Here is a 24,637-nt window from a genome sequence, read left to right as displayed (position 1 = left end):
TGCTTGGTTAATTCGAGAGGCAGTGCAGCGCGCCCTAGTGGTTAAGGCAGCAGGCTCCAAAGAAAAGCAGGAGACCGTGAGTTCTAGTTCTGCCCTAGACATGAAAGTCAGCAGGGTGATTGTGAGCCAATCTCCAGGAGAGAATGAGTTCTAGTCCCACTGTAGACGTGAAAGCCAAGTGGCTGGCTTTGGCCCAATTACCAGGAGATGGTGAGTTCTAGTTCTGCCTTAGGAATGAATGCCAACTGAGTGACTTGGGGCCAAAACACTAGGAGATGGTGAGTTCTAGTCCCACTTTAAGAATGATATCCAACTGAGTGACTTTGGGTCAATCACCAGGAGATGGTGAATTCTAGTTCTGCCTTAGGAATGAAAGCTGGCTGGGTGACTTTGAGCCAATGAGCAGGAGACATTGGGTTCTAGTTCCACCTTAGTTATGAAAGCCCTCTGGGTGAATTTGGGCCAATCACCAGGAGACTGGGAGTTCTAGTCCCACCTTTGTCATGAAAGACATCTGGGTGACTTTGGGCCAATCACTAGGAGAACGGAAGTTCTAATCCCACCTTAGGCATAAAAGCCCGCTGGGTGACTTTGGTCCAATCACACTCTCTCAGCCCAACCACACCTCACAAGGTTGTACTGTGGAAAATGGGGAAGAAGGAGCGGTTAGGTACGTTCGCCCCTTTGAATTGTTCACAAGAACAATAAAGGCCAGATAGAAATAAAATTATTAAGTGTTTCTCAAACTCAGCCACTGGAAGATGGAATTCTGGGAGTTGAAGTCCACCCGTCTTCCACTGGCCGAGATTGAGAAACACCGAAATTGTCAACTCGTAAAGCATTCCAATGTTGAGTTGCCCTAATCAGGGAGAGAAAAACTCAGAAGTACAATCTTACAAAGATTGTAGCTAGGCTACCGGATCTCGAAAATTCTTCATTGGAAAATGTGATTGATGACGCCTAACCTGTGAACGTTCTTTGTTGGAGAATCTGATTGAGGACATGCCCAGCAGGGTCACAGGTGACTGTAAATCCTGTGTGTCAGAGTTGGCTTCAACTGGGATAATGCCAGACATATCCGAATAAATCTTTTGGATTCTTGGCTCGAGTCTCCCAATTGAATTAGGGCAATCGCTGGAACCCTGACAGAAATAATAAATCCACACCACCTCAAACTCCACCTGTCCAACACCGACCCTGATTTTTCTCCCTGTCTTAGGATTGTGAGCGTGAAGGAGACGCGTCTGACCACGTTGGTGGCCAACTCCCTGGTCGGCCTTTCTCTCCTGCTGCTCCCTTTCCCTCTCCAGCTCATCCCGAAGCCCGTCCTGTATGGACTCTTCCTCTACATCGCCCTGACCTCCATCGATGGGAACCAGCTGTTCGAGAGGGTGGCCCTTTTGCTCAAGGAGCAGGTAAAACTTCCAACGGGGTGTGGGGCGGCCGGTTGGGCCCTGCAGAGCGACGGCCGATTCATCCTCCCAAGTTGGTGGCGTCACCTTGCAAAACACGGCTGTGGTGTCCCCTTGGATTGCTCTCTATGATCTGGCTTCCTTGCTCACAGACCCTGCTGGCGGCCTTGAGTGTCCTGCCAGGGGGTTTGCTAGGTAGAGTTAGTCCTCGGTTTAACGACAGTTTGTTTAGTGACCATTCGGAGCGACAACGGCGCTCAAAAACGTGACCAGTTTTTGACACTTGCTACATGACCGTTGGAGCCTCCCTCTGGTCAAAATTTAGCTGCTTGGCGAGCGGTTCGAACAACCGCAGGGATTAACTTAACTGTGGGAAAAGCAAGGTTGTAAAAATGAGGCAAAACTCACTGAACTGTCTCACTTAGCAACAAAAAATGTTGGGCTCAATTGTGAAAATAAGTTGAGGGCTAGCAATAGCACTTAGACTGATATGCCCCTCAACAATCTGGGTCCTCATTTTACCCACCTCGGAAGGACGGAAGGCTGAGTCAACCTTGAGCCGGTCAGGATCGAACCGCTGGCAGTGGGCAATATTAGCCTGCCATATTGCATTTGAAGGGATGCTTCAGTGGCTGAGACACTGAGCTTGTCGATCAGAAAGGTCAGCAGTTCGGCGGTTCGAATCCCGAGGGCCGCGTAACGGAGGGAGCTTCCGTTCCTTGTCCTATCACAGTGGTGGCTACCTTTGGGGGCTTCTGTGCCAAAAATTGTGTGCGCGCTTGCATGCCAGTACCCAGAAGGCGATGCGCGCCCCCCCCCCCCACCGACATCCCCTACGCATGCACACGCAATACCCACCCACCCCCTTGCCATCCCCTTACCTGCACTGCGCCTCACAGCTGATTTTTGGCCGGTTTGAGGCCTTTTTCGGGCCCCCCAAAAGGCTTGAGGAAGGCTTCTGCAGGCTTTGCAGGCCGAAAACTAGGCCGTTTCATCACTTCCGGTATTTTCGGAAAAACAGGAAGTGATGAAACAGGCCTAGTTTCAGCCTGCAAAGTCTGCTGAAGCTCAGGCTTTCCTCAAGCCTTTGGGAGGCTGAAGAGGCCTCAAACCAGCCAAAAATCAACGGTCAGGTGCGCACATGCGCAATGAGGTAAATTTGCGTGCCGGCACAAATGGCTCTGCCCTCATGGTCCAAGCAGTTCGCCATCCTAGCAGTTCGAAAGCACGTAAAAAAATGCAAGTAGAAAAATAGGGACCCCTTTGGTGGGAAGGTAACGGCGTTCTGTGCGCCTTTGAAGGCATTTTGTCTTGCCGGCCACATGACCACGGAGACGTCTCCGGACAGCGCTGGCTCTTCTTCGGCTTTGTGATGGAGATGAGCACGCATGTGCCAGGGGAACCTTTACCAGATACTGGTACATGACTCAGACACTACCTGTATCTCTGTTGGGTGCTGACTCTTTCCTTCCTTCCAGACGGCCTACCCTCCAACGCACTACATCCGCCGAGTGCCCCAAAGGAAGATCCACTATTTCACCGGCCTGCAGGTCGTCCAGCTCCTGATCCTCTGCAGCTTTGGGATGTCTCCTCTGCCCTACATGAAGATGATTTTCCCGCTCATTATGATTGGAATGATCCCGATCAGGTGAGATCTTGGCCGTGGCTTCCTTTGCGGAGATTGCTTTCAAGAGGATAGAGTGGAAATACAGGGAGACCTCACTTAATGACCCGTCTCTTAGCGTCTGTTCACAGAGTTATGCTACTTACGATCTGGGTTTGAAGTTCCTATGACTTCTCTTGTTCTGACCAAGGCTTCTTAGACTGTACGCACATGCTTATTTTAAAAACAAGACTTGGTTTATTGCAACGCTGGGAATTGTCGTCATTCCCAGCCTGTAATGAATCTCAAACAGTCCCTCGAGATCAGCACCCACCTTTCTTTTCTGTGAAGTGCTGCCAAAACCAGAAGTATCAAATGAACTAGAAAAAAAACCCAACCGAAGCACAAAAAAAACCCAACCGAAGCACAAAGAGCTTCAAGGATGAATCTGAACCGATCGAATGACTTTGCTTCCTGCAAAGGTTTCGTCATCTTGGCCTGACTTTTATGCCTTTTGGGAGGAGCCATCATCTCCCAGCCTTACTCCCGAGTTGTCCCTTTTGTCTCGTCTGCTCTCACCTTCTAGCAGCTCTGCGCATACATGCACTGGGAACAGGCTCCCCTTGTTCCTCTTCCTCACTGCTGCCAGGCTCCAGAGGCTCCGGAGGCAGCACCCCACTCCGAGATGGTCCTGGCCCCATCCCTGAATCAGACGCAGGACCCTCGTCTGCGTCCTCCCCAGACTCCCAGACCCCATTCTTCCCTCTGTCTGATTCCGCTGCCGTCCACCCCACCTGCCAGTGAACCACAACACTCCCCTTCAGGTCACATGTTCACATTTCAGACATTCTGCAGTCAGCCCAGTGGTGGGCTTGAAAAAGGTTTTCCTACCAGTCCAGTGTGAGTGTGTGCTTTGCGTGCATGCACGCCGCGTTTGCAACTCCCCTTCTGCTGCAAGCCCTGTGTGTAAAACAGCTCCCACGCGTTAATCAGCTGTGCCACACAAAGCAGCTGAGGTTGAAAAGCAGGAAATAAGGATCAGTAGAGCCGGGTCGGGTGGGAGGGCCCAGCAGCTGATCATTGGAGCCGGCCAGTTCGCTCACAAATGATCCTCGAAGCTACCGGTCCAGCTGAACCGTGCCGAACCAGTAGAATACCACGGCTGAGTCAGCCCCACTTACAACTTTTTGTGGCACGATCCCACACTCACATGATCACAATTTACAACCTTTTATGACCTGAAGCCAGGTTTTACTTCAGTGGCTTCACTTAATGACCGTAGTGTTCGTTTTACAACCGCTGCCAAAAAAAAAAAAAAAAGGTCCTAAAACCACATCCATCATGATGGCCCACTTAAAATGACCGAGCTCATTGATTACAATCATAAATCGAGGACTATCTACGGGGATTAAAAGTTTCCTCAAATCGTCTGGCAAAAAAAAAAACCGTCTTTAACAACGTGCTGTTTCTTCTCTTCTTCTCGCTCAGATACAACCTGCTCCCCAGCATCATTGAAGCAAAATATTTAGACGCCATGGACGCCGAACACTAACCACACAAGAATCTTCATCCCGGCGGCGTTTCGTCCCTTGTTTTGGCCTTCCGGAACGGATAAGGGAGCCGCCCGTGCGACCGACCGACCGACTGACCGTTTGGACGTTGCCTTGTTTCTGCAACCGCGGGGCAGAAACCTGCGACCTTCCTTTTAGTACTGCACTATAAACTCCAACCCAAAGTCCTGACCCCCGTCGACCGACCAAGTTGTCTCCCCTCCCTCCCTCCCCGTTTCAGGGTGTGAGGAGGGAGGGGGGGTGAAAACACGACGCAAGAGGCACGAGCAAGGAGACCTCTCCCCTCTTTTATAGACGGATCACTCGATGACGCTCCGGATCCCTTTTTCGTTGGGACGTGAATTCTATGCAAATTTCGGGAGCTTCGTTGTCCGGCCCTTTGTGGTCCTTGAACGCCCGTCATCTTCTGGATGAGACGTACCCCGTTGTCCCATCCCCCCAAACAAGGAGTTTGCTGGAGACACCAAGGCGTCCTCCCCGTTGGGTTTTTCGGCCTCCATGTTCCATCGGGGTCGTCTTCGCCCACGGCGAGGGCCACGGAAGCGCGTTCCGGCGTAGCGGCGGAACCCAGCCAAAGAACACCCGTGACTGTTTTGGACATTGCTTCCCGGTCGACCACAGTGTGGCTTGGCCTGCTGGCTTCCCCCAGCAGCCTCTCCTCCGACGTGCATTATGACTTTGATCCTCCCTTCTCTTGGCCCGGGTATCAAGTGCTACCTTCCCTTTGTACATAAATATACATAGCGGGAATCTAAATTTTCTGTATATATTTTGCATATCAATACCATGTTCCCTGGATATCTGGAGGCCTGTCCTTTCCAGAGACGGGGAGGATTTTTGTGCAATCAGTGTTAACTCGTACTGTAAGCGCTCCTCGTTTGTTATTTTCTCTTCCTCCCCCCCCTCCCAATTTTGCTTATTTTTTTTAATTCTTACAGACTGCTATTTTGTGTTATTATTATCATTTTTTCCCCCTTGTTTACATGGATCGCTGACATGATTTTTGGGGTGGGTGAGTGGGTTGGTTCTGGCCTTTTAATTCCCATCGCTCGGGATTGCTGCTGGCGTTGGAGAGTGGGGGGGTGGGAGTTTGGGGTGGGGTATCCGATCGGCTTGGGCTGTTCACAGCTTGGGGCCTTTCCAGTGGGTTGGTGGGAGAGGAGGCTTCGATTCCCATCGTCCACCGTTAGCCCAGGAGAATGGGAGCTTTAGCCCAAGACCTTCCAAAGAAGTCTTTTTTAATTCCTAGAAAAGTTACCAAAGGTTTGATCTCGTTGCTTTTCTTTTCTTTTTTCTTTTTCCCCTTTGTAATTTCTATCACGGGCTTCCCAAGTTTTGGGTTTTCTTTTTCCTTCCCTCCCCACAAAATCGTATTTCTGGAATGACGTTCGAAGTTTGTAATTTTCTCCGGATTATCACTTGTTTTCTGCATTTGGGGCTGTTTTGTCCCCTTTGGACCCTCCTTCAGAGGCCTGCAAAAAGACGAAAAGAAAAAGAAAGAAAACACATGTTATATTTGAGATCGGAGTCTTCGTTTTTCTTTTTTCTTTTTCCCTTTCTCGCTCTTCCTTTTTGTGGGATGTTAGAAATCGCCCGCGAGGCCTGGAGCCAGAGGGAGGGAGGGAGAGACAGGGAGGGTGAGAGAGTCCTAAAATGTTAGAACACCAAATAAGAGAATTGCAAGGGGCTTTGGAGGTCTTCTAGTCCACCCCCTGATCAAGCAGGAGACGCTGCTTATGAAAAGGGAGATTGGGAGGAAGATTAAGATCTTTGTTCTCAAGGACAATCCCTAGTTTATCATGTCTCTAGCCCAAGGGTCTTCCAACTTGGCTACTTTAAGACTTGTGGATTTCGACTCCCAGGATTCCTGAGCTAACATGACTGGAGGAGGAATTCTGGGAGTTGAAGTCCACAAATCTTAAAGCTGCCAGGTTTGAAGACACCTGAATTCTATCATCTGTCTGTCTGTCTGTCTTATCTATCGTCTTCTCATCCATCCATCTCCTTCCATCCGTCATCTATCTATCACAAGGGTCTTCCAACTTGGCAGGTTTAAGTCTTGTGGACTTCAACTCCCAGAATTCCTGGAGCTAACAGGACTGGAGGAGGAATTCTGGGAGTCAAAGTCCACAAGTCTTAAAGCTGTCAAGTTTGAAGACCCCTGATCTAGATCTTTATATATCTATGTCACCCATCCTCTGTCTGTTTATCATCCAGCTAGCCATCTAGCCATTCTCTCTCTCTCTCTCTCTCTCTCTCTCTCTCTCCATCTATCCATTTATCTATCTATCTATCCATCTATCTATCTATCCTATCAATCATGTATTCCTCCCTCTCCCTTTCATCTGGCTAGCCCAAGGGTCTTCCAACTTGGCAAGTTTAAGTCTTGTGGACTTCAACTCCCAGAATTCCTGGAGCTAACAGGACTGGAGGAGGAATTCGGGGAGTCGAAGTCCACACGTCTTAAAGCTGTCAAGTTTGAAGACCCCTGAATTCTACCATCTATCTGTCTGTCTGTCATCTCCCCATCATCCATCCATCTATCCATCCATCTATCATCTATCACAAAGGACTTCAAATTTGACAGCTTTAAGACGTTGTGGACTTCACCTCACAGAATTCCTGAGCTAACATGACTGCAGGAGGAATTCTGGGAGCTGAAGTCCACAACGTCTTAAAGCTGTCAAGTTTGAAGGCCCCTGTCTTAGGCTAACAAAGAGAAGGACTAACAGTTACATGATAGCATCTTCCAACATTTGAGGCGCTGCCACAGAGAGAAGGAAGGGGATCAATCTCTTCTCCAAAGTCCCCGAAGGCCAGAGAAGGAACAATGGATGGAAACTGAACAAGGAGAGATTCAACCCGGAAACAAGGAGAAATTTTCTGAACAATCAGCCCATGGAACAGGAATTGCCTTCAGAAGTGGTGGGAGCTTCATCCCTGGAGGGTTTCAAGAAGAGACTGAGCTGCCCTCTGTCAGAAATGGTGTAGGGTCTGCTTGGGCAGGGGGGTTGGACTAGATGACCTACAAGGTCCCTTCCAACTCTGCTTAGAAGCAATGGATGGAAACTAACCCAAAGAGAGAAGCAATCTAAAACTAAGGAGAAATTTCCTGATAGGTAGGAACAATCAATCCGTGGAACCGCTTGCCACTAGAAGTTGTAAATGCTCCAATACTGGAAGTTTTGAAGAAGGGATTGGATAACCACTTGTCTGGAATGCTACAGCCACAACGTACGACCACAACTGAGCCCAACACTTCTACTATTAAGCAAGACATTTGTGAGTGAGTTTTGCCCCCGTTTTATGACCTTCCTTGCCATGATAGTTAAGTGAATCAGTGCAGTTGTTAAGTTGGTAACGCGGTTATTAAATGAATTCTGACTTCCCCACGGACTTTGCTTGTCAGGAGGTTGGCAAGCAGGATAACAGATAACAGATAATCAAAGTTGGAAGGGATATTGTGGGTCATCTAGTCCAACCCCCGCCCAAGCGGGAGACCCTACACCATGTCTGACAGGTGGAGACAGGAGAGCAGCCTTCCAATATTTGAGGGGCTGCCCCAGAGAGGAGGAGGAAGGGGGTCAAGCTATTTTCCAAGGCACCCGAAGGCCAGACAAGGAATAAAGGATGGAAACTGAGCAAGGAGAGATTCAACCTGGAAATAAGGAGAAACTTTCTGACAGGGAGAACAATCCACCCATGGAACAGAAGTTGCCTCTGGAAGTTGTGGGAGCATCATCACTTGAGACTTTCAAGAAGAGACTGGACTCCCATCTGTCAGAAATTGGACTGCCATCTGTCAGAAGAGATTGGACTGCCATCTGACTGCCATCTGTGTAGGCTGTCCTGTTTGGGCGGGGGGATTAGTCTAGATGACCTCCAAGGTCCCTTCCAGCTCTGTTAACCTGTACCTACCTACGTCCTCTCTTCTAGTATGTCTTTGAAGATCCTGCTGGTTTGCAATAAAGGGCTTTCCTTGCCTTCCCCTCCACCGAACACAATATTTTTGGGTGAATTTTAGATGCGTTTCCTCCTTTCCTCCTCTCTCCAAAGGTGGAATGAAGCTGCCACCTACTGTTTGCAGGGAGCAAAATGCAGTCTTGGCAAAAGTACGTAGAACGTACAAAAATAGGGTTGGAAAGGGACCTTGGAGGTCTTCTAGTCCAGCCCCCTGCTCAAGCAGGAGATCAGAGGTCCCCAAGCTTGTCCACTTTACGACTTGTGGACTTCAACTCCCAGAATTCTCCAGCCAGCAAAACCTCACTTAACGACCGTGTGACTAACGTGGCTGGAGAATTCTGGGAGTTGAAGTCCACAAGTCTTAAAGTGGCCAAGTTTGGGGACCTCTGATTTATGCACAGTTTGCTTTTTTTAAGAGGCGTTTCAGAGCTTCTGTTGCATCATCGCCTTCCGCCATCTTGCCTTTTTGGAACATCCCCAGGTTGCGAGAGCAAACCAGCTTCAGAAACAGAAGAGAGCTGGAAGGGACCTTGGAGGTCTTTTAGTCCAGCCCCCTGCTCAAGCAGGAGATCCTATGCCCGTGATGGCGAACCTATGCCACACGTTTCAGAAGTGGCACGCAGAGTCATTTCCCCGGCACGCGAGAGCTTGCCCTGAAGAGCCCCACTGCACGAGCGCACACCGCCATCCGACAGCTGATTGTCGAGTATCTGGCATGCATGTGTGTGGGAGACATGCGCGCAGTATTATGATATGTACAGAATAACCCTTGAGTAACAAGGATATGCACATGGAAACATTTATGAGAATAGTTATGAATAATTATCCAGCCATACACTGCATTGAGTTAAAGTTTACTTTAAGAAATAGCACAGTCCAATAAACGATCCAGGTCATATACGGTTAACAGTCCAAAGAATATCCAACTACAAAGTCTTCTTACCGGTTGCCTTTGTCATTTACAGTAAACAAAGATATCACAGTATAAGCAAAGCCTAAATAACAGGGAACCTTAGATAGCAACAGAATGTCAGAGAGAGAGAATGTCAGAGAGTGCAAGCTATGATCTCTAGCTCCCTCTTATGGTAATTTGCAATATAATCAACCAATCGGAATAGAGTATAAATCAATACAGTGATTTTGTCTTAAAGCTACAAAACATACATTGTTGGTTTATATATTGCCAACCCAACTAATTGGTGGACAGATTCCTAACAGCCAGCATGCATTGCCTTCTGGGTGCTGGCATGCAAGCGTGAGCACACGAGCGCGTGTGCGATTATTGGCACAGGAGCCGAAAAAGGTTTGCCACCACTGTCCACTCTTCTTAAAGAACCTCCAGTGCAGGGGTGGGATTCAAATATTTTAACAACCGGTTCTGTGAACGCGGTTTAGGTGGTGGGTGTGGCTTGGTGGTCATGTGTCTGGGTGGGTGTGGCTTAGTGGTGATGTTATTGGCTGGGTGTGGCCTACTCAATATCACTCACATCAAGGCACGCATCTCCTCGCCTGGCCTCTCATGACTGTGGGGATGCTGCAATAGTCGTAAGTGTGAAAAATGGTCATAAGTCACTTTTTTCAGTGCCATTGTGACTTTGAAAGGTCACTCCACACAAGCAAAGTACCAGCAAAGGAGGGAAAAATAACTCCAGAGAAGTTCCTGAGACAGGAAGTCCAGTCCTGCCAAGAATGTAATAAGAGTTAACGGAGAGGCAGTTTCTGTATAAGCAACACCAGAATGTTTCCTTCCTGCCTTCCTTACAGGATTAGCCCAGTAATTTATTCTAACAACCAGTTCTCCGAATTACTTAGAAAGTTAACAACCGGTTCTAGCGAATAGGTGCGAACTAGTAGAATCCCACCCTGGTCCATTGATGAAGCATCCACAACTTCTGGTGGCAGGCTGTTCCACTGGTTAATTGTCCTCACTGTTAGGAAGCTTTTCCTACATTCCGGGCTGCTTCTCTCCTTGATTAGTTTCCATCCTTCTTGTCCTGCCTTTAGGTGCTTTGGAGAATAACTTGGCCCCTTCCTCTTTGGGGCAGCCCCTCAAATATTGGAATCCTGCTATCACTGTCCCCCTTAGTCCTTTTCTTTAGACTAGCCAAGCCCAAATCCTGCAACTGTTCTTCACATGTTCTAGTCTCCAAGCCTGGACACCCGGAGCGCCTGATGGGATGGTGAGCTATGAATAAACATGATAAATAATCTCTAATTCTTTGCACAGTTTGGCTCTTTCGACCGGCCAGATGGGGAGATGACTAACGGGGTATATTTTAAAGAAATAACAAGATGCACAGGAATAATAAGTCAAGTATTTCAGGCACCCGTGTCATACCTCCCGCTTCCTCTCTTCTGATTCCCCCAGGAGAATAATATAATTATAATTCTGGGCAAAGAGCCAGAAATTCAAAGCAGAAAACTTTCATCAGGCATCTTGGAACAGGAGAAGCCTCCTTGATGGGAAGATGTTGTCCAGGAGACATTTGGTCCACCATTTAAATCCTACGCTGGGTTTCTAATTTCAAGATGTTGCTACAGGTAGTCCTTGGCTTACACCAGTTCATTTAGTGACCGTTCGAAATTATCACGACGCTGAAAAAAATGTGGGTTAAGGACGGTTGCTTCTTGCAAAGAATATGTGCACTTTTGAGATAGATCGGTGGTGGTATTCTACCGGTTCATCCCAGTTCAAGTGAACTGGTAGTAAAAAATGCTCCCGTTCAGCCGGAGCAGTAATAAGAAAACATCTACCAGTTGGGCCGAACCAGTATTTCTTTGTTTTCCTCCGAAAGATCATCAGTTCTGATGATCAGCTGTGGTGGGCTCCCCCTCGCTGTCTTACTGTTTCGCCAGGAGGAAGGAAAGAAGGAAGGAGAGGAGGAAGGAGAGGAGGAAGGAGAGGACGATCAGCTGTTCCAACGATCAGCTGTGTCGGGATCCTCCTCGCTGTCTTACTGCTTCACCCAGGAGGAAGGAAGGAAGAAAGGAGAGGAGGAGGAAGGAAGGAGGAAGGTAGGAAAGAGAGGAGAGGAGGAGGAAGGAAGGAGGAAGGAAGGAAAGAGGAGAGGAGGAGGAAGGAAGGAGGAAGGAAGAAGAGGATTATCAGTTGTTCTGATGATCAGCTGTGCTGGGATCCCCCTTGCTGTCTTCCTGTTTCACCCAGGAGGAAGGAAGGAAGGAAGGAAGGAAGGAAGGAAGGAAGGAAGGAAGGAAAGGAAGGAAGGAAGGAAGGAAGGAGAGGAGGAGGAAGGAAGGAGAGAATGATCAGCTGTTCTGATGATCAGCTGTGCTGGGATCCCCCTCGCTGTCTTACTGCTTCTCCCAGGAGGAGGAAGGAAGGAAGGAAGGAAGGAAGGAAGGAAGGAAGGAAGGAAGGAAGGAAGGAAGGGAAGGAGAGAATGATCAGCTGTTCTGATGATCAGCTGTGCTGGGATCTCCCTCGCTGTCTCACTGCTTTGCCCCAGAGGCTTCCCTGAGGCCCAGGAGGCTGCGCTGCCCCCCTGATTTCCATGTTTTTTACCTCCTGGGCCTCAGGGAAGCCTCCTGAGAGCAAAAATGAGCTCCCAGGAGGCTTCCCGGAGGCCCAGGAGGCAAAAACATGGAGCGCTGGGGGGGGAGGTGCCGCAAAAAAATTTGAAAAAAACCTCACCCACCCAGTCACATGGCCACGCCCACCTAGCCACGCCCACAGAACCAGTAATAAAAATATGTGCATCCCACCCGAGATAGATGGCCTCTTTGAGCCCCTCTTTCGAACCAGAGGTCTTCTCTGCCCAAAATGGGGGACTTTGCCGTCTTCGAAAGAGCAGCCTTTGTCTGTCAACTGCAGGTGGATCTTATCTGAATCTTATCCCAATGGGTTTGTTCTCCTATGTTGTGCCACGCTGTTTGTGAAGGGGCCGTTTTGTTACCCCAGCACGAGAACAAAAACTTCCGGAAAGCTCTGGATGATTGGGAGTCAGTGATCCATAAATACAAGGGTGTTTTGCACACACACACAAAATCTCTTTCTTGGAAAAAGAAAATTGAACTGGCTCGAATGTTGCCTCGCTGGAATTAAAACTGAATGGAACTCTGTTTGCAGCCCAGGTTTTACAAAATTGCCTTCCTTTACCTACACAAAAAATGATGGATTGTAGCTTTGTTTTTTAATTGACTGTGTAGAGCTGGGGTGTCAAACTTGTGTCATTCTGTCATTACATGACATATTGGGACTTTTTATCACTTTTAGCGAATGGCGATGGGCATGCTAGCACAGGATGCATCCGGCCCGCATGTACAGAGGTACAGAGCAGGAGTGGGGAACGATGGCCCTTTCAGAACTTGTGACCTTCAACTCCCAGAATTCCTGAGTCGGTCTTGCTAGTGCCTCAGGAATTCTGGGAGTTGAAGTCCATAAGTCATAAACGGACCATCGTTTCCTCATGAATTATGGGAGTTGAAGTCCATAAGTCATAAATGGACCATCATTCCCTCATGCTGGCTCAAGAATACTGGGAGTTGAAGTCCACAAGTCATAAAAGGACCGTCATTCCCCATGTTGGCTTGGGAATTCTGGGAGTGGAAGTCCATAAGTCATAAACAGACCATCGTTCCCTCATGAATTATGGGAGTTGAAGTCCATAAGTCATAAGTGGACCATCGTTCCCTCATGCTGGCTCAAGAATCCTGGGAGTTGAAGTCCATAAGTCATAAATGGACCATCGTTCCCTCATGAATTATGGGAGTTGAAGTCCATAAGTCATAAATGGACTATTGTTCCCTCATGAATCATGGGAGTTGAAGTCTATAAATCATAAACAGACCATTGTTCCCTCATGAATTATGGGAGTTGAAGTCCATAAGTCATAAGTGGACCATCGTTCCTCATGAATCATGGGAGTTGAAGTCCATAAGTCATAAATGGACCATCATTCCTCATGCTGGCTCAAGAATCCTGGGAGTTGAAGTCCATAAGTCATAAACGGACCATTGTTCCCTCATGAATTATGGGAGTTGAAGTCCATAAGTCATAAATGGACCATCGTTCCCTCATGCTGGCTCAAGAATCCTGGGAGTTGAAGTCCATAAGTCATAAGTGGACCATCGTTCCCTCATGAATCATGGGAGTTGAAGTCCATAAGTCATAAATGGACCATCATTCCCTCATGCTGGCTCAAGAATCCTGGGAGTTGAAGTCCATAAGTCATAAATGGACCATCGTTCCCTCATGAATTATGGGAGTTGAAGTCCATAAGTCATAAATGGACCATCATTCCTCATGCTGGCTCAAGAATCCTGGGAGTTGAAGTCCATAAGTCATAAGTGGACCATCGCTCCTCATGAATCATGGGAGTTGAAGTCCATAAGTCATAAATGGACCATCATTCCTCATGCTGGCTCAAGAATCCTGGGAGTTGAAGTCCATAAGTCATAATGGACCATCGTTCCTCATGAATTATGGGAGTTGAAGTCCACAAGTCATAAATGGACCATCGTTCCTCATGCTGGCTGGGGAATTCTGGGAGTGGAAGTCCACCGGTCACAAAAGGGCCATCATTCCCCACGCTGGTGCAGAGGTGTGTTTCTCAATCTTGACAACTTTAAGTTGTGTGGACTTCAACTCCCAGAATTCCCCAGCCAGCCATGCTTATGTAGAGAAAGCCGAGAAGCTTACAGCGGCTGAAACCCGAAGGAACGCATCATAGAAAGAAAAGCAGAAAAAAAATATATGATTCCACCTCTGAATAATCATAACAAATTCTTGGAAAAATACCTGACATTTAAATAAACGCCATTTAAAACATTTGTATACTTAATGAATTTTTAAATTTTTTTTTGGTTCAGCTTTTGCCTCATCTGAGGGGATCCTGCCACTTAATTTACGCTTCTCCGCTCTTAAGAAGTAGTTCACTTGTTCTAGGAGCTAAAGATATTTCCCTTGCCTTGTGATTGGCGCAGATGGCAGGTACTCTCTAATGATTTATATGGGTAACCCAAGGAATATTTTGAAAGAAACGGAAGATAAAGAGCAGTTTTAGGTTTCCCAGGAGATGCAACGTTTTACTTAAAATTGGAGATGATGGAGATTATGAAGCAGAAATGCAGGCAAGATTTTGATTTCAGTTTAAGAACCCGTGAAGCCTTCCTTCCTTTTCCTTTTCCTTCCTTCGTTCCTTCCTTCCTTCCCTCCCATCCTTCTTTCTCCTTCTGACATCCCCTTTTCGTTCCTTCCTTCCCTCCCTCCCTCCCTCCTTCCTTCCTATCAATCTTTCTTCTTTCTCCCTCTGGCATTTCTTTCTCTTCCTCCTTTCCTCTTCTCTTCTTCCTTCCCTCTTTTCCTTCCTCTCCCCCTTCTTTCCTTCCCACCAATCCCTCTTTTCTCCCTCTGAAATTCCCCTTCCTTCCTATCAATCTTTCTTCTTTCTCCCTGACATTTCCTTCTCTTCCTCCCTCCCTCCCTTCTTTTCTTCCTTTCTTCCTCCCTTCCTTCCCTCTTCTCCTCCCTTCCTCTTTCCCTTTTTTCTTTCCCACCAATTCCTCTTTTCTCTGAGATTTTCCTTCCTTCCTTCCTTCCTTCCTTCCTTCCTTCCTTCCTTCCTTCCTTCCTTCCTATCAATCTTTTTCTTTCTCCCTGACATTTCCTTCTCTTCCTTCCTCCCTCCTTTTCTTCCTTCCCTCTTTTCCTTCCTCTCTCCCATCTTTTCTTCCCACCAAATCCCTCTCTTTCCTCCCTGAGATTCCCCTTCCTTCCTTCCTTTTTTCTTATCAATCTTTCGTCTTTCTCCCCGACATTTCCTTCTCTTCCTTCCTCCCTCCCCTCTTTCCTTCCTTCCCTCTTTTCCTTCCTTCCTCTCTCCGTCTTTCCTTCCCATCCATCCCTCTTTTCTCCCTCTGAGGTTGTTTTTTCCTTCCTTCCTTCCTTCCTTCCTTCCTTCCTTCCTTCCTTCCTTCCTTCCTTCCTTCCCTCCCTCCTCCCTCCCTCCCTCCCTTCCCTCTCCCCCTTTCCTTCCCTTCCTTCCTCCCCCCCTCCCGTCCTCCCTCCCTCCCTCCTGTCAATTCCTCCCTTCCTACTCTCCCCAACCCAAAGGGAGAGCAGATCTGGGAGCAAAGACTCCGGAGCAAACCAATTCTTTGGGGCTGGCTAGGAAGAGGAGGCAAAGTTGAAGCCAGCCCCCCCTCCTTCCCACCCCCCACCCCCCCCCCAGACTGGCATCTAGTCTCACTCTAGCTAGCAGCATATCTGGGGAGGCTGGAGGTGCCTCCAGAGAGACATCTTTCTTCCTTGCAGCTGAAGCCCTGGACTGCATCCTTCAGTCTGACCACAAAGGAGAAGCCCTGGACAGGAGATGCCACAACCCAAGAGGAGATCTTGGCTACCCAACTCTTCTCCTTTGCCTCTTTCCAGGTAACCTTCTTTTTCTTTTTTTTTTTTCACCTTCCCCTCATCCTTTCGAAAGGAAATCTCATCTCCTGGTTCTAAATTGCACAATTGGCCTGTTGCTTGACGAAGCAAGAGACAAGGTTCAGTGGAAGATCCTCTCCTCTCTCCGTTTTATTTTTATCGATTTATTAAACGAACGGAGCATCTATCTGTCCGCAAGCCGTCGCAGCCAAGTTCATCCCTCCTGCCTGACACTTTTAATTCCGGCTAGGCAAAAAAGGTCTCCTTTTTAATAATATGCCATTCGAATTGCAGCCTCCAAGGGCTTGCTTATCTTTTATTTGATAGAAAATACTTCGCCCTGAAAGGGAACGCAAGCGATACGTGGCTACTCAAAGCCACGTTTCCAAAGGTAATGTTTACCAAAAAAAAAAGAAAGAAAGAAATTGCACAGGTGTATCCAGGTTAGTTTATTGCACCAAATTAGCAGTCTGGTGGGAATCGAAAAGTTCATCGTGACTTGGTCAAGATGTAAGAGGGGCTATCTTGAAACAGGAGTTAAGATACAGTCCTGGCTAGCTAAAGAAGAAGGTAATGTTGGATCAGAGGAAAAAATGAAAAGCAGGAGATACAGACGGTGAAAAAGATTTTACTGGTTGCGGCTATTTCATTGCTGATTGACTTCAATCTCTTGTGACTCTCATAAAAATCTCTCCCCAACGCCCCCCCCAAAAATATTCTTTCGTTTCTGCTTCGTGAAAGTCTTTTTGGCTGTCATCTTCTCAGAATTCCTCCTTTTTTTTGTAGTATATAGCCAATTTTGATTCATTTCCAAACGCTTCCCATTTAGTCATCTGTCTGAGGATAATTCAGCTAAGGCTGTCTCCAGTAACTTTTATTTTAATTGCAGTGTATTGTAATGTTTTACTATTATTATTTTATTTTACTGTTTTATTTTGTCTGTACTTTTTAATCTAACTTTTATCGTTTGCCTGTTTTATTCAATTGTTTAATTTACTCCGTTCTGTTATTTTATTATTCGTTAAGATTCGGCGCAGATACGATAGAGGAAAAAATGGTGCAGAAAGATCAAATAAGCATAAAGAGAAAGGTGGATTATTTCTCACCACGGAGGGGGAAAAAATGGATCGGGAAGAAAATGGTTTTGAGATTGAGGTAGCAGTGTCAACAGTTTTTTAAAAAAGAGGAGATTTTATTCCGTCCTGATTCCATGGGGAAATTACTTCTGTTATTTTTAAGCTCGGAATAGAAAAAAAAAGGAAATGAGACTTTGATTTCAAGATTGAAATCATTGTGTGGTTACAGAAAAAGCTTGAATTAAAGGTAATGCAAATTCACATGGTTCTCAACTTACGACCATAATTGAGCACACAATGTCTGTTGCTAAGCAGGATAGTCGTTAAGTGAATTTTGCCCCATTCTTTCCATGGTTGTTAAGCAAGTCAGTGCAGTCATTGAGTTAGTCACCCTGTCATTTAAATGAATCTGGCTTCCCCATGGACTTGGTTCCTTAAAAGGTCGCAAAAGGGGATCATGTGACTCCGGGATACGGCGACCGTCATAAATATATGCATCAGCTGCCAAGTGTTGGAATTTGGATCGCCTGACCATGGGGATGTCCAAAGTGTGAAAAATGGTCCTATGTCAGAAGTCACTTTTTTCAGTGCCGTGGTAACTTCCGAGGGTCACTAAACGGACCGTTGTAAGTTGAGGATTGCCATGTTGGTGGTTGTGCTAGCTGGGGTCCTTCCTCAGACATTTATGGAGGAAAGGATGAAGTATCTCCATGACTGTTCTGACCCAAGCCTCGTTCAAAGCAAACAACTACCAAACCCAGAGATAAAAGCAAAACCTTTTAATGCTTCTCTGTGAATTTTGTTCATTCACGGTAAAATGCTGTTAAAAACTAATTGTCTCTGATAAGAACGAGACTTGTCAAGGTTGTGCAAGGCTGCCAAGAACACGAGATTAAATTGCAAGGAAATAATCACAACCAAAGGTCTCTAAACACAAACCAGGATAGTCCGAACTTCCACAAGGCTTGAAGTACAAGAACGTCCTTGCTGCCTGCAAAGAATCCCACCTCCGAGGGCTGGCTTTTATCCCTTCATCACTTTGCAGCCTTACTCCCGAGTCTCACATGTTGCTGCAGCTGCTCAGCCCTGCACGCACCCAAACTGCATGTACCCACACTGAGCACAGGCTCCTCGGGGTCCTCTTCCTCGCTGCTGCCAGCCTCCACAACCTCCGAAGGCAGCACTGATGGTCCTGGCCCCATCCCTGCATCACACGCAGGCCCCTCTTCTGAGTCCTCGCTCTCCGAGACCTCAGCCGTCCGCACCTGCTGCCGGCGAACCACAACAATGACTTTGACTTCAAGGTCATCCACTGTAGCTAACTACTCACTGTGGACTCTACCAGTTTACCTACTGGTTGGGTCATCACGCACTTCGCGCATGCACGCAGCTTCTCAAACATCAGCTGAGGCTCTGCTGCGCCGATCAGCTGAGGGGAGAAAGAAGGAAAAGCACAGGGACGATCCTGCACTTTTCTCTTCTGATCGTCGGAGCTTTTTTCCCCCACCGGGCTGAACCCGTAGCATTTCACCACTGCACTGTTGTGAACAGGGAATGAGATTCAAATTTCTTAACCACCGGTTCTGTGGGCATATGCCTAATTTGTGGGTGTGGCTTGGTGGTCACGTGACTGGGTGGGCGTGGCTTGTAGGTAAATATTGTAAATATTCATGTAAATATTGAACTTTTTTTTTATTAAAAAAGGAGCCATTTTACCCCAAGTCAGGCAAAGCGGGCAGGCGGATTGAGTTGCTCACCGAATCACAGATTCACTCAGAGATCTATCTTTCTGAAATCTGCTGCCCGAGTCTGTCACATAAAATTTGCTTGCGAGCAAACTCACAAAATTAACTCACAACACACCATGTGTGTAAATATTGCATTTTTTTTATTTAAAAAAAGAGGGACTTTTACCCCAAATCAGGCAAAGCGGGCAGGCAGATTGAGTTGCTCGCAGAATCACAGATTCACTCAGAGATCTATCTTTCTGAAATCTGCTGCCCGAGTCTGCCCTGAAAAATAGAAGCTTCAGTCCTAAGGAAGGTTCGGCTCTGCTTGTAGATTAGCTAGAAAGCAAGAAATCCAACAATTTTCCGCTTTCTAGCTAATCTAAATATCACAGCTGATAGTCAGAAAAGCTGATTGTCGGGAAAAAAAAGGAAAAATAGTAACTTATTACAAATTAGGCGAAGGCACAAGGCAGACAAGTTGGATGGCACGCATGCCAGGTAAGGAGTGAGTGGGTACGGAGTGGAGTGGCGGGTCCAGCCAGTGGCGCCATTTGCCGGTTCTCCGAACTGTGCAGAATCGTAACAACCGTTTCTATAGAACCAGTCCGATCAGGTAGAATCCCACCCCGGTTATGAAAAGCTAACGCCAACTCATGCTCCGTTCCTCTTCTCCATGCAGCTGTCAGCTTGAAGATGTGGATAAAGACTCAATCCGGTCAACTTTGGGAGCCGCAATCACTCCTTTTGGAGACTACGAAGCAGGAGCGCCTTCTCCTGGAAGTCAACATTCATGACTGAAGGACTTTCCCAACTCAATGAACCCGGGGCCCGGCTGTCCAATGCCACCGACTCTACCGATTGCGGAGAGGATGCCGTGCTGTATGGGGACACGGAAAAAGTGGTCATTGGGATAGTCATCTCCGTTATCACCCTGTTGACCATTGCAGGAAACAGCCTGGTGGTCATCTCCGTGTGCACCGTGAAAAAGCTTCGGCAACCGTCCAATTACCTGGTGGTTTCTTTGGCCGCTGCAGATCTGTCCGTCGCCCTGGCGGTCATGCCGTTTGTGATCATCACGGATTTGGTAGGAGGCAAATGGCTGTTTGGGGAAGTCTTCTGCAACCTCTTCATTGCCATGGACGTCATGTGTTGTACCGCCTCCATCATGACCCTCTGCGTCATCAGTGTGGACAGGTAAGGGCTGCGAGGATGTTCTTCAGGTTTTGTGATGCCCCAGGGTGGGATACAAAGCAAACATGCTCCCAGAAAACAGGTGACGCCCCTTTTATTCATTCAGTTTGTTTCCAAGCTCCGAATATCTTTGATGGAAGACAAAATAACTCCCGCATATTTTACACGAAGAAGGAAAAAGGCAACACAAACCAGGCAAGATAAGGGCTGGAGGATGTCCACAGATAACACACACTGGGAAGGACGCCAAACTCAGAGAGGAACTATAAACTAGAGATATTTCCACGCTTTGTTTCCAGCACTGGCCCATACGCATGTCCGTCCTTTTAAACAGTTCTCATAGCTGCAGCCCATGAAGGGGATCAGGACCCTTTCCTCCCCCGTAGACCATGCCATTCATGTTTTTCCCTTATCCTCTCCTCCCTGCATGTCCTAGGATGGAGAGGGGGTGGGCCTGGGTCCTCCTCTAACTGCCCAGCCGGCCTCTGCCCTTCCTCAGCCTCCTCCACAACCTCCGGAGCCACACTTCCACTCCCTGTCAGCTGTTCCTCCTCTCCCTCAGAGTTAATCTCCACCGGGGGCAGGTCAGGTTTGATCATAGAAGAGGGAAGTGATCATGGGCGATCATAGACATACTGGCTTGGAGATGACCAGGGGAACTAGACCTCCCCAATCTGGGGTCTTCCAGGAGGTGTTGGGTCTTCAAAGATCCCAAGGAGAGGTGAGCTAATCTAGGTTGTTCATCACAATCTAATCCAGTCTCTAATCTAATCTAATCTAATCAAAATGTGATATAATCTAATTCTAATTCTAATCCTAATCTTATCTAATCTAATCTGTACATCTAATTGTCAACTAAAGCATACTCCTTTGGTCTTTTTAGTTGCCTGGCAGAAAGGGAATGGGGGAAAGCAGTGCATTCCTCAAATGCCTCAGATAATCGCCTCGGCAGCTGAAGCTGTTGGCGCACAAGAGTATTACTGGAGAGCCTGATTGATGACTCTGGGCTATGGATGTGTCCCATTGGAGAATATACATCCAGGGGGGTGGGGAAGACCAGGGTCAAGGGGGAAATGAAGGATGTGTCTTAGAGTTGGCTGCACCCAGGAAACGCCGACAGGTCAACTCCTAATAAATCAATCTTTTTTTACACTTGAGAGATGCGGCTAGAGACTTGTGATTTGAATGGGGGTGCATGTTGGAGGCCTGACACTAATCTAACCTTGATCTTAAATATCGGTTTCCCCCCACCAAAAAAAAGATTATAAATGATGGTCATGTGACTACAGGATGCTGCCAACAAAGCTAGAAATGTGGGCCGTTTGCCCAGGGTCCAAAATGTGACCATAGGAAAGCGTAGCCGTTGGAGCTTCTAATCCGGATCATAATCAGGGGAGGGCTTTACAAATTTCAGCAACCGGTTCTCTGCCCAGTTGATGGGTGGGCGTGGCCATTCTGGGCATGGCCTAGTTAACCTCCTGCACCACGGGGGGGGCATTTTCGCCCTCCCCAGGCTCCAGAGGCTTTCTTTGAGCCTCCGGGAGGGTGAAAATGGCTTCCTACTTTGGGAGGCCTGTTTTTCCTCCCTGCTTGAGCCTTCTTGAGCCTCTGTACTTACGTGGCGTCCAAAACGGACCGTGTGAGGATTCTCAGGAGGGCGGGGCAAGGTGGGCGGGGCCAGCCAGGGGTGTGATTTACCTGTTTGCCAAAGCGGTAATTAAGAATGAATAAAATTAGCTATCGGTTCAACCGAACCGGGGAGAACCAGGAGCAGGCCAACCCTGGTCAAAAAGTGACTTCTGACATAGGAGCATTTTTCACACTTATAACATCCCCATGGTCAGGTGATCCAAATTCAGAGACTTGGCAGCTGATGCATATATTTATGACGGTCGCCGTATCCCGGAGTCACATGATCCTCTTTTGGGACCTTCTGAGGAACCAAGTCCATGGGGAAGCCCGATTCACTTAAATGACCGGGTGACTAACTCAATGACTGCACCGACTTGCTTAACAACCATGGAAAGAATGGGGCAAAATTCACTTAACGACTGTCCTGCTTAGCAACAGACATTGTGGGCTCAATTATGGTCGTAAGTTGAGAACCATGTGAATTTGCATTACCTTTAATTCAAGCTTTTTCTGTAACCACACAATGATTTCAATCTTGAAATCAAAGTCTCATTTCTTTTTTTTTTCTATTCCGAGCTTAAAAATAACAGAAGTGATTTCCCCCTGGAATCAGGACGGAATAAAATCTCCTCTTTTTAAAAAAACTGTTGACACTGCTACCCCAATCTCAAAACCATTTTCTCCCCCATCCATTTTTTCCCCCTCCGTGGTGAGAAATAATCCACCTTTCTCTTTACGCTTATTTGATCTTTCTGCACCATTTTTTCCTCTATCGTATCTGCGCCGAATCTTAACGAATAATAAAATAACAGAACGGAGTAAATTAAATAATTGAATAAAACAGGCAAACGATAAAAGTTAGATTAAAAAGTACAGACAAAATGAAACAGTAAAATAAAATAATAATAGTAAAACAGTACAATACACTGCAATAAAATAAAAGTTACTGGAAACAGCCTTAGCTGAATTATCCTCAGACGGATGATTAAATGGGATTAAATTAAATAACAGAATAAAACAGGCAAGCAATAAAAGAAAGTTAGATAACAAGTACAGGCCCTTGGGGAGGTCTGTCATAACTTTGCATGTTTGCTAAGTGACCAATCGTAAGTTGAGGCCTCTCCGTACATTCAATCTGAACCGATGTTTTCCAGGTACCTGGGAATCACTCGACCGTTGACCTACCCGGTGAGACAAGACGGGAAACTGATGGCTAAGATGGTCTTCGTGGTTTGGCTCCTTTCTGCTTCCATCACTCTCCCTCCCTTGTTCGGCTGGGCCAAGAACGTCACGGTGGACTGTGTGTGTCTCATCAGCCAGGATGTTGGCTACACCATCTACTCCACCGGCGTAGCCTTCTACATCCCCACGACTGTTATGCTGGTCATGTACCACAGGATCTACCAAGCGGCCAAAGCCAGCGCTCGGAAACACCGGTTCGTGGACTTCCCAAGGCCTCACCACCGGGACCGTATCTCCTGCGTAGACTCCGGCGTACGGCCGTCACGGAGCGTCAAACGCAGCCAGGCCGCCAAGGAGTGTGCCACGTTGTCCAAGTTCCTTCAGGAAGACCACAAGAACATCTCCATCTTCAAGAAGGAGCAGAAGGCTGCCCGGACTCTCGGCATCATCGTGGGCACCTTCACCGTTTGCTGGCTGCCGTTCTTCTTGATGTCCACCGCCCGGCCTTTCCTCTGCGGGAGCTGGTGCAGTTGCATCCCGCTGTGGTTGGAGCGGACTTTGTTGTGGTTGGGCTACACCAACTCCCTCATCAACCCCTTGATTTACGCCTTCTTCAACCGCGACCTGAGGACTACTTTCTGGAACCTTCTGCGCTGTAATTATCGGAACATTAACCGGAGACTTTCGGCGGCAAGCATGCACGAGGCCTTAAAAGCCACCGAAAAGCACGAGGGTGTATTTTAAAACACGGAAACCCTTGGCAATGTTAGAAATGTTGCCCCCTGCACCCATTCTCAAGAACTCCTACCCACCTACAAGTAGCCCAGGACAGCAAAAGCTCATAAAATCTCATTGAGGTAGGTAGGGCATTCCTGGTCTTGTAGGGAATCCACAATTAGATCTCAATAAGGGAGAAATCATTTGTAGCTCAGGGTTGAACCAATGGGGTCCTTGGTGCTCTCTGAGCATGGTGGTTTTATGGCAGACGTTTCATGACCCAACTAGGGAACATCAGTTCTAGAAGAGAGGAAGTTACATGGAAAGGAGGAGGAGGAGGGGGGGAGGAGGAGGAGGAGGAGGAGGAGGAGGAGGAGGAGGGAGGAGGAGGAGGAGGAGGAGGAGGAGGAGGAGGAGGAAAATGATTGGGGTCCTGGGTGCTCTCTGAGCTGGGTGGTTTTATGGCAGACATTTCATGACCCAACTAGGGAACATCATCAGTTCTAGAAGAGAGGGAAATACATGGAAAGGAGGAGGGGGGAGAGAAGGAGGAGGAGGAGGAAGAAGACTAAGAGGTCCTTAGTGTTCTCTGAGCTTGGTTGTTTTCTTTGTAGATGTTTCATTACCCAACTAGGGAACATCATCAGTTCTAGAAGAGAGGGAAATACATGGAAAGGAGGAGGAGGAGGAGGAGGAGGAGGAGGAGGAGGAGGAGGAGGAGGAGGAATGGTTGCAAAGGTACTCAAAGGTAATTCAGGGAAGGCACGTTCCTTTATGCCTGACACACACACACACACACACACACACACACACAGTCAGTCACTTAAAAACAATTGCCTAAATTTGTTTGTTGAGTTAAATAAAGTATCACCTTTTCCCCACGGGACCTCAATTTCCAGGTGAACAACGTTTGTCTTTCTGCCTCCCTGGAGCTGCGTGTCAGGCGGGAATGAAGCGACCTCAAATGAAGAAACATTTGGAGGCTTTCAAGAAGAGATTGCGCTGCCATTTGTCAGAAATGCTGTAGTAGGGTCTGTGCTTGGATGGTGGGGGGTTGGACTAGATGACCTGCAAGGTCCCTTCCAACTCTGTTAATCTGTGTCTGGATGGTGCAACTGCCAATCTGAGCAAAGGACCTTCAGGGCCACAGACAGAATCCCGGGAGACGGAGTA

The 24,637-nt window shown here is 47.5% G+C and overlaps 2 protein-coding genes and 1 long non-coding RNA gene across 3 annotated transcripts in view; 2 read left to right on the top strand and 1 right to left on the bottom strand.

The window, feature by feature from the left end:
• The window catches only part of SLC4A11 (solute carrier family 4 member 11), a 125,380-nt gene extending 119,274 nt beyond the window's left edge, over positions 1-6,106 (top strand). Inside the window, 3 exon segments of the mRNA XM_087935667.1 lie at positions 1,220-1,415; positions 2,891-3,060; positions 4,504-6,106. Coding sequence (XP_087791793.1) covers positions 1,220-1,415; positions 2,891-3,060; positions 4,504-4,567 — 430 coding nt within the window. The 3' untranslated portion in view covers positions 4,568-6,106.
• LOC148125372 (uncharacterized) overlaps positions 5,927-24,637 on the bottom strand; it is a 50,065-nt gene continuing 31,354 nt past the window's right edge. Inside the window, exon 2 of the long non-coding RNA XR_015744021.1 lies at positions 5,927-6,058. This is a non-coding gene — a long non-coding RNA (uncharacterized LOC148125372). The remainder of the gene's footprint in view (positions 6,059-24,637) is intronic.
• On the top strand, positions 19,464-23,598 carry LOC113454481 (5-hydroxytryptamine receptor 7-like). The gene is made up of 2 exons (XM_087935675.1): positions 19,464-19,936; positions 22,720-23,598. The coding sequence occupies exons 1-2, from the start codon at positions 19,533-19,535 to the stop codon at positions 23,489-23,491; spliced, it is 1,176 nt and encodes a 391-aa protein (XP_087791801.1). The 5' UTR covers positions 19,464-19,532; the 3' UTR covers positions 23,492-23,598.

This window comes from Pseudonaja textilis, chromosome 6 (genome assembly GCF_049901715.1).
Source record: "Pseudonaja textilis isolate UNSWEBS1 chromosome 6, rPseTex1.2, whole genome shotgun sequence".
NCBI lineage: Eukaryota > Metazoa > Chordata > Lepidosauria > Squamata > Elapidae > Pseudonaja > Pseudonaja textilis.
Note: the sequence above shows the minus strand (reverse complement) of the source record. Positions and strands in the feature narration are given on the sequence as shown.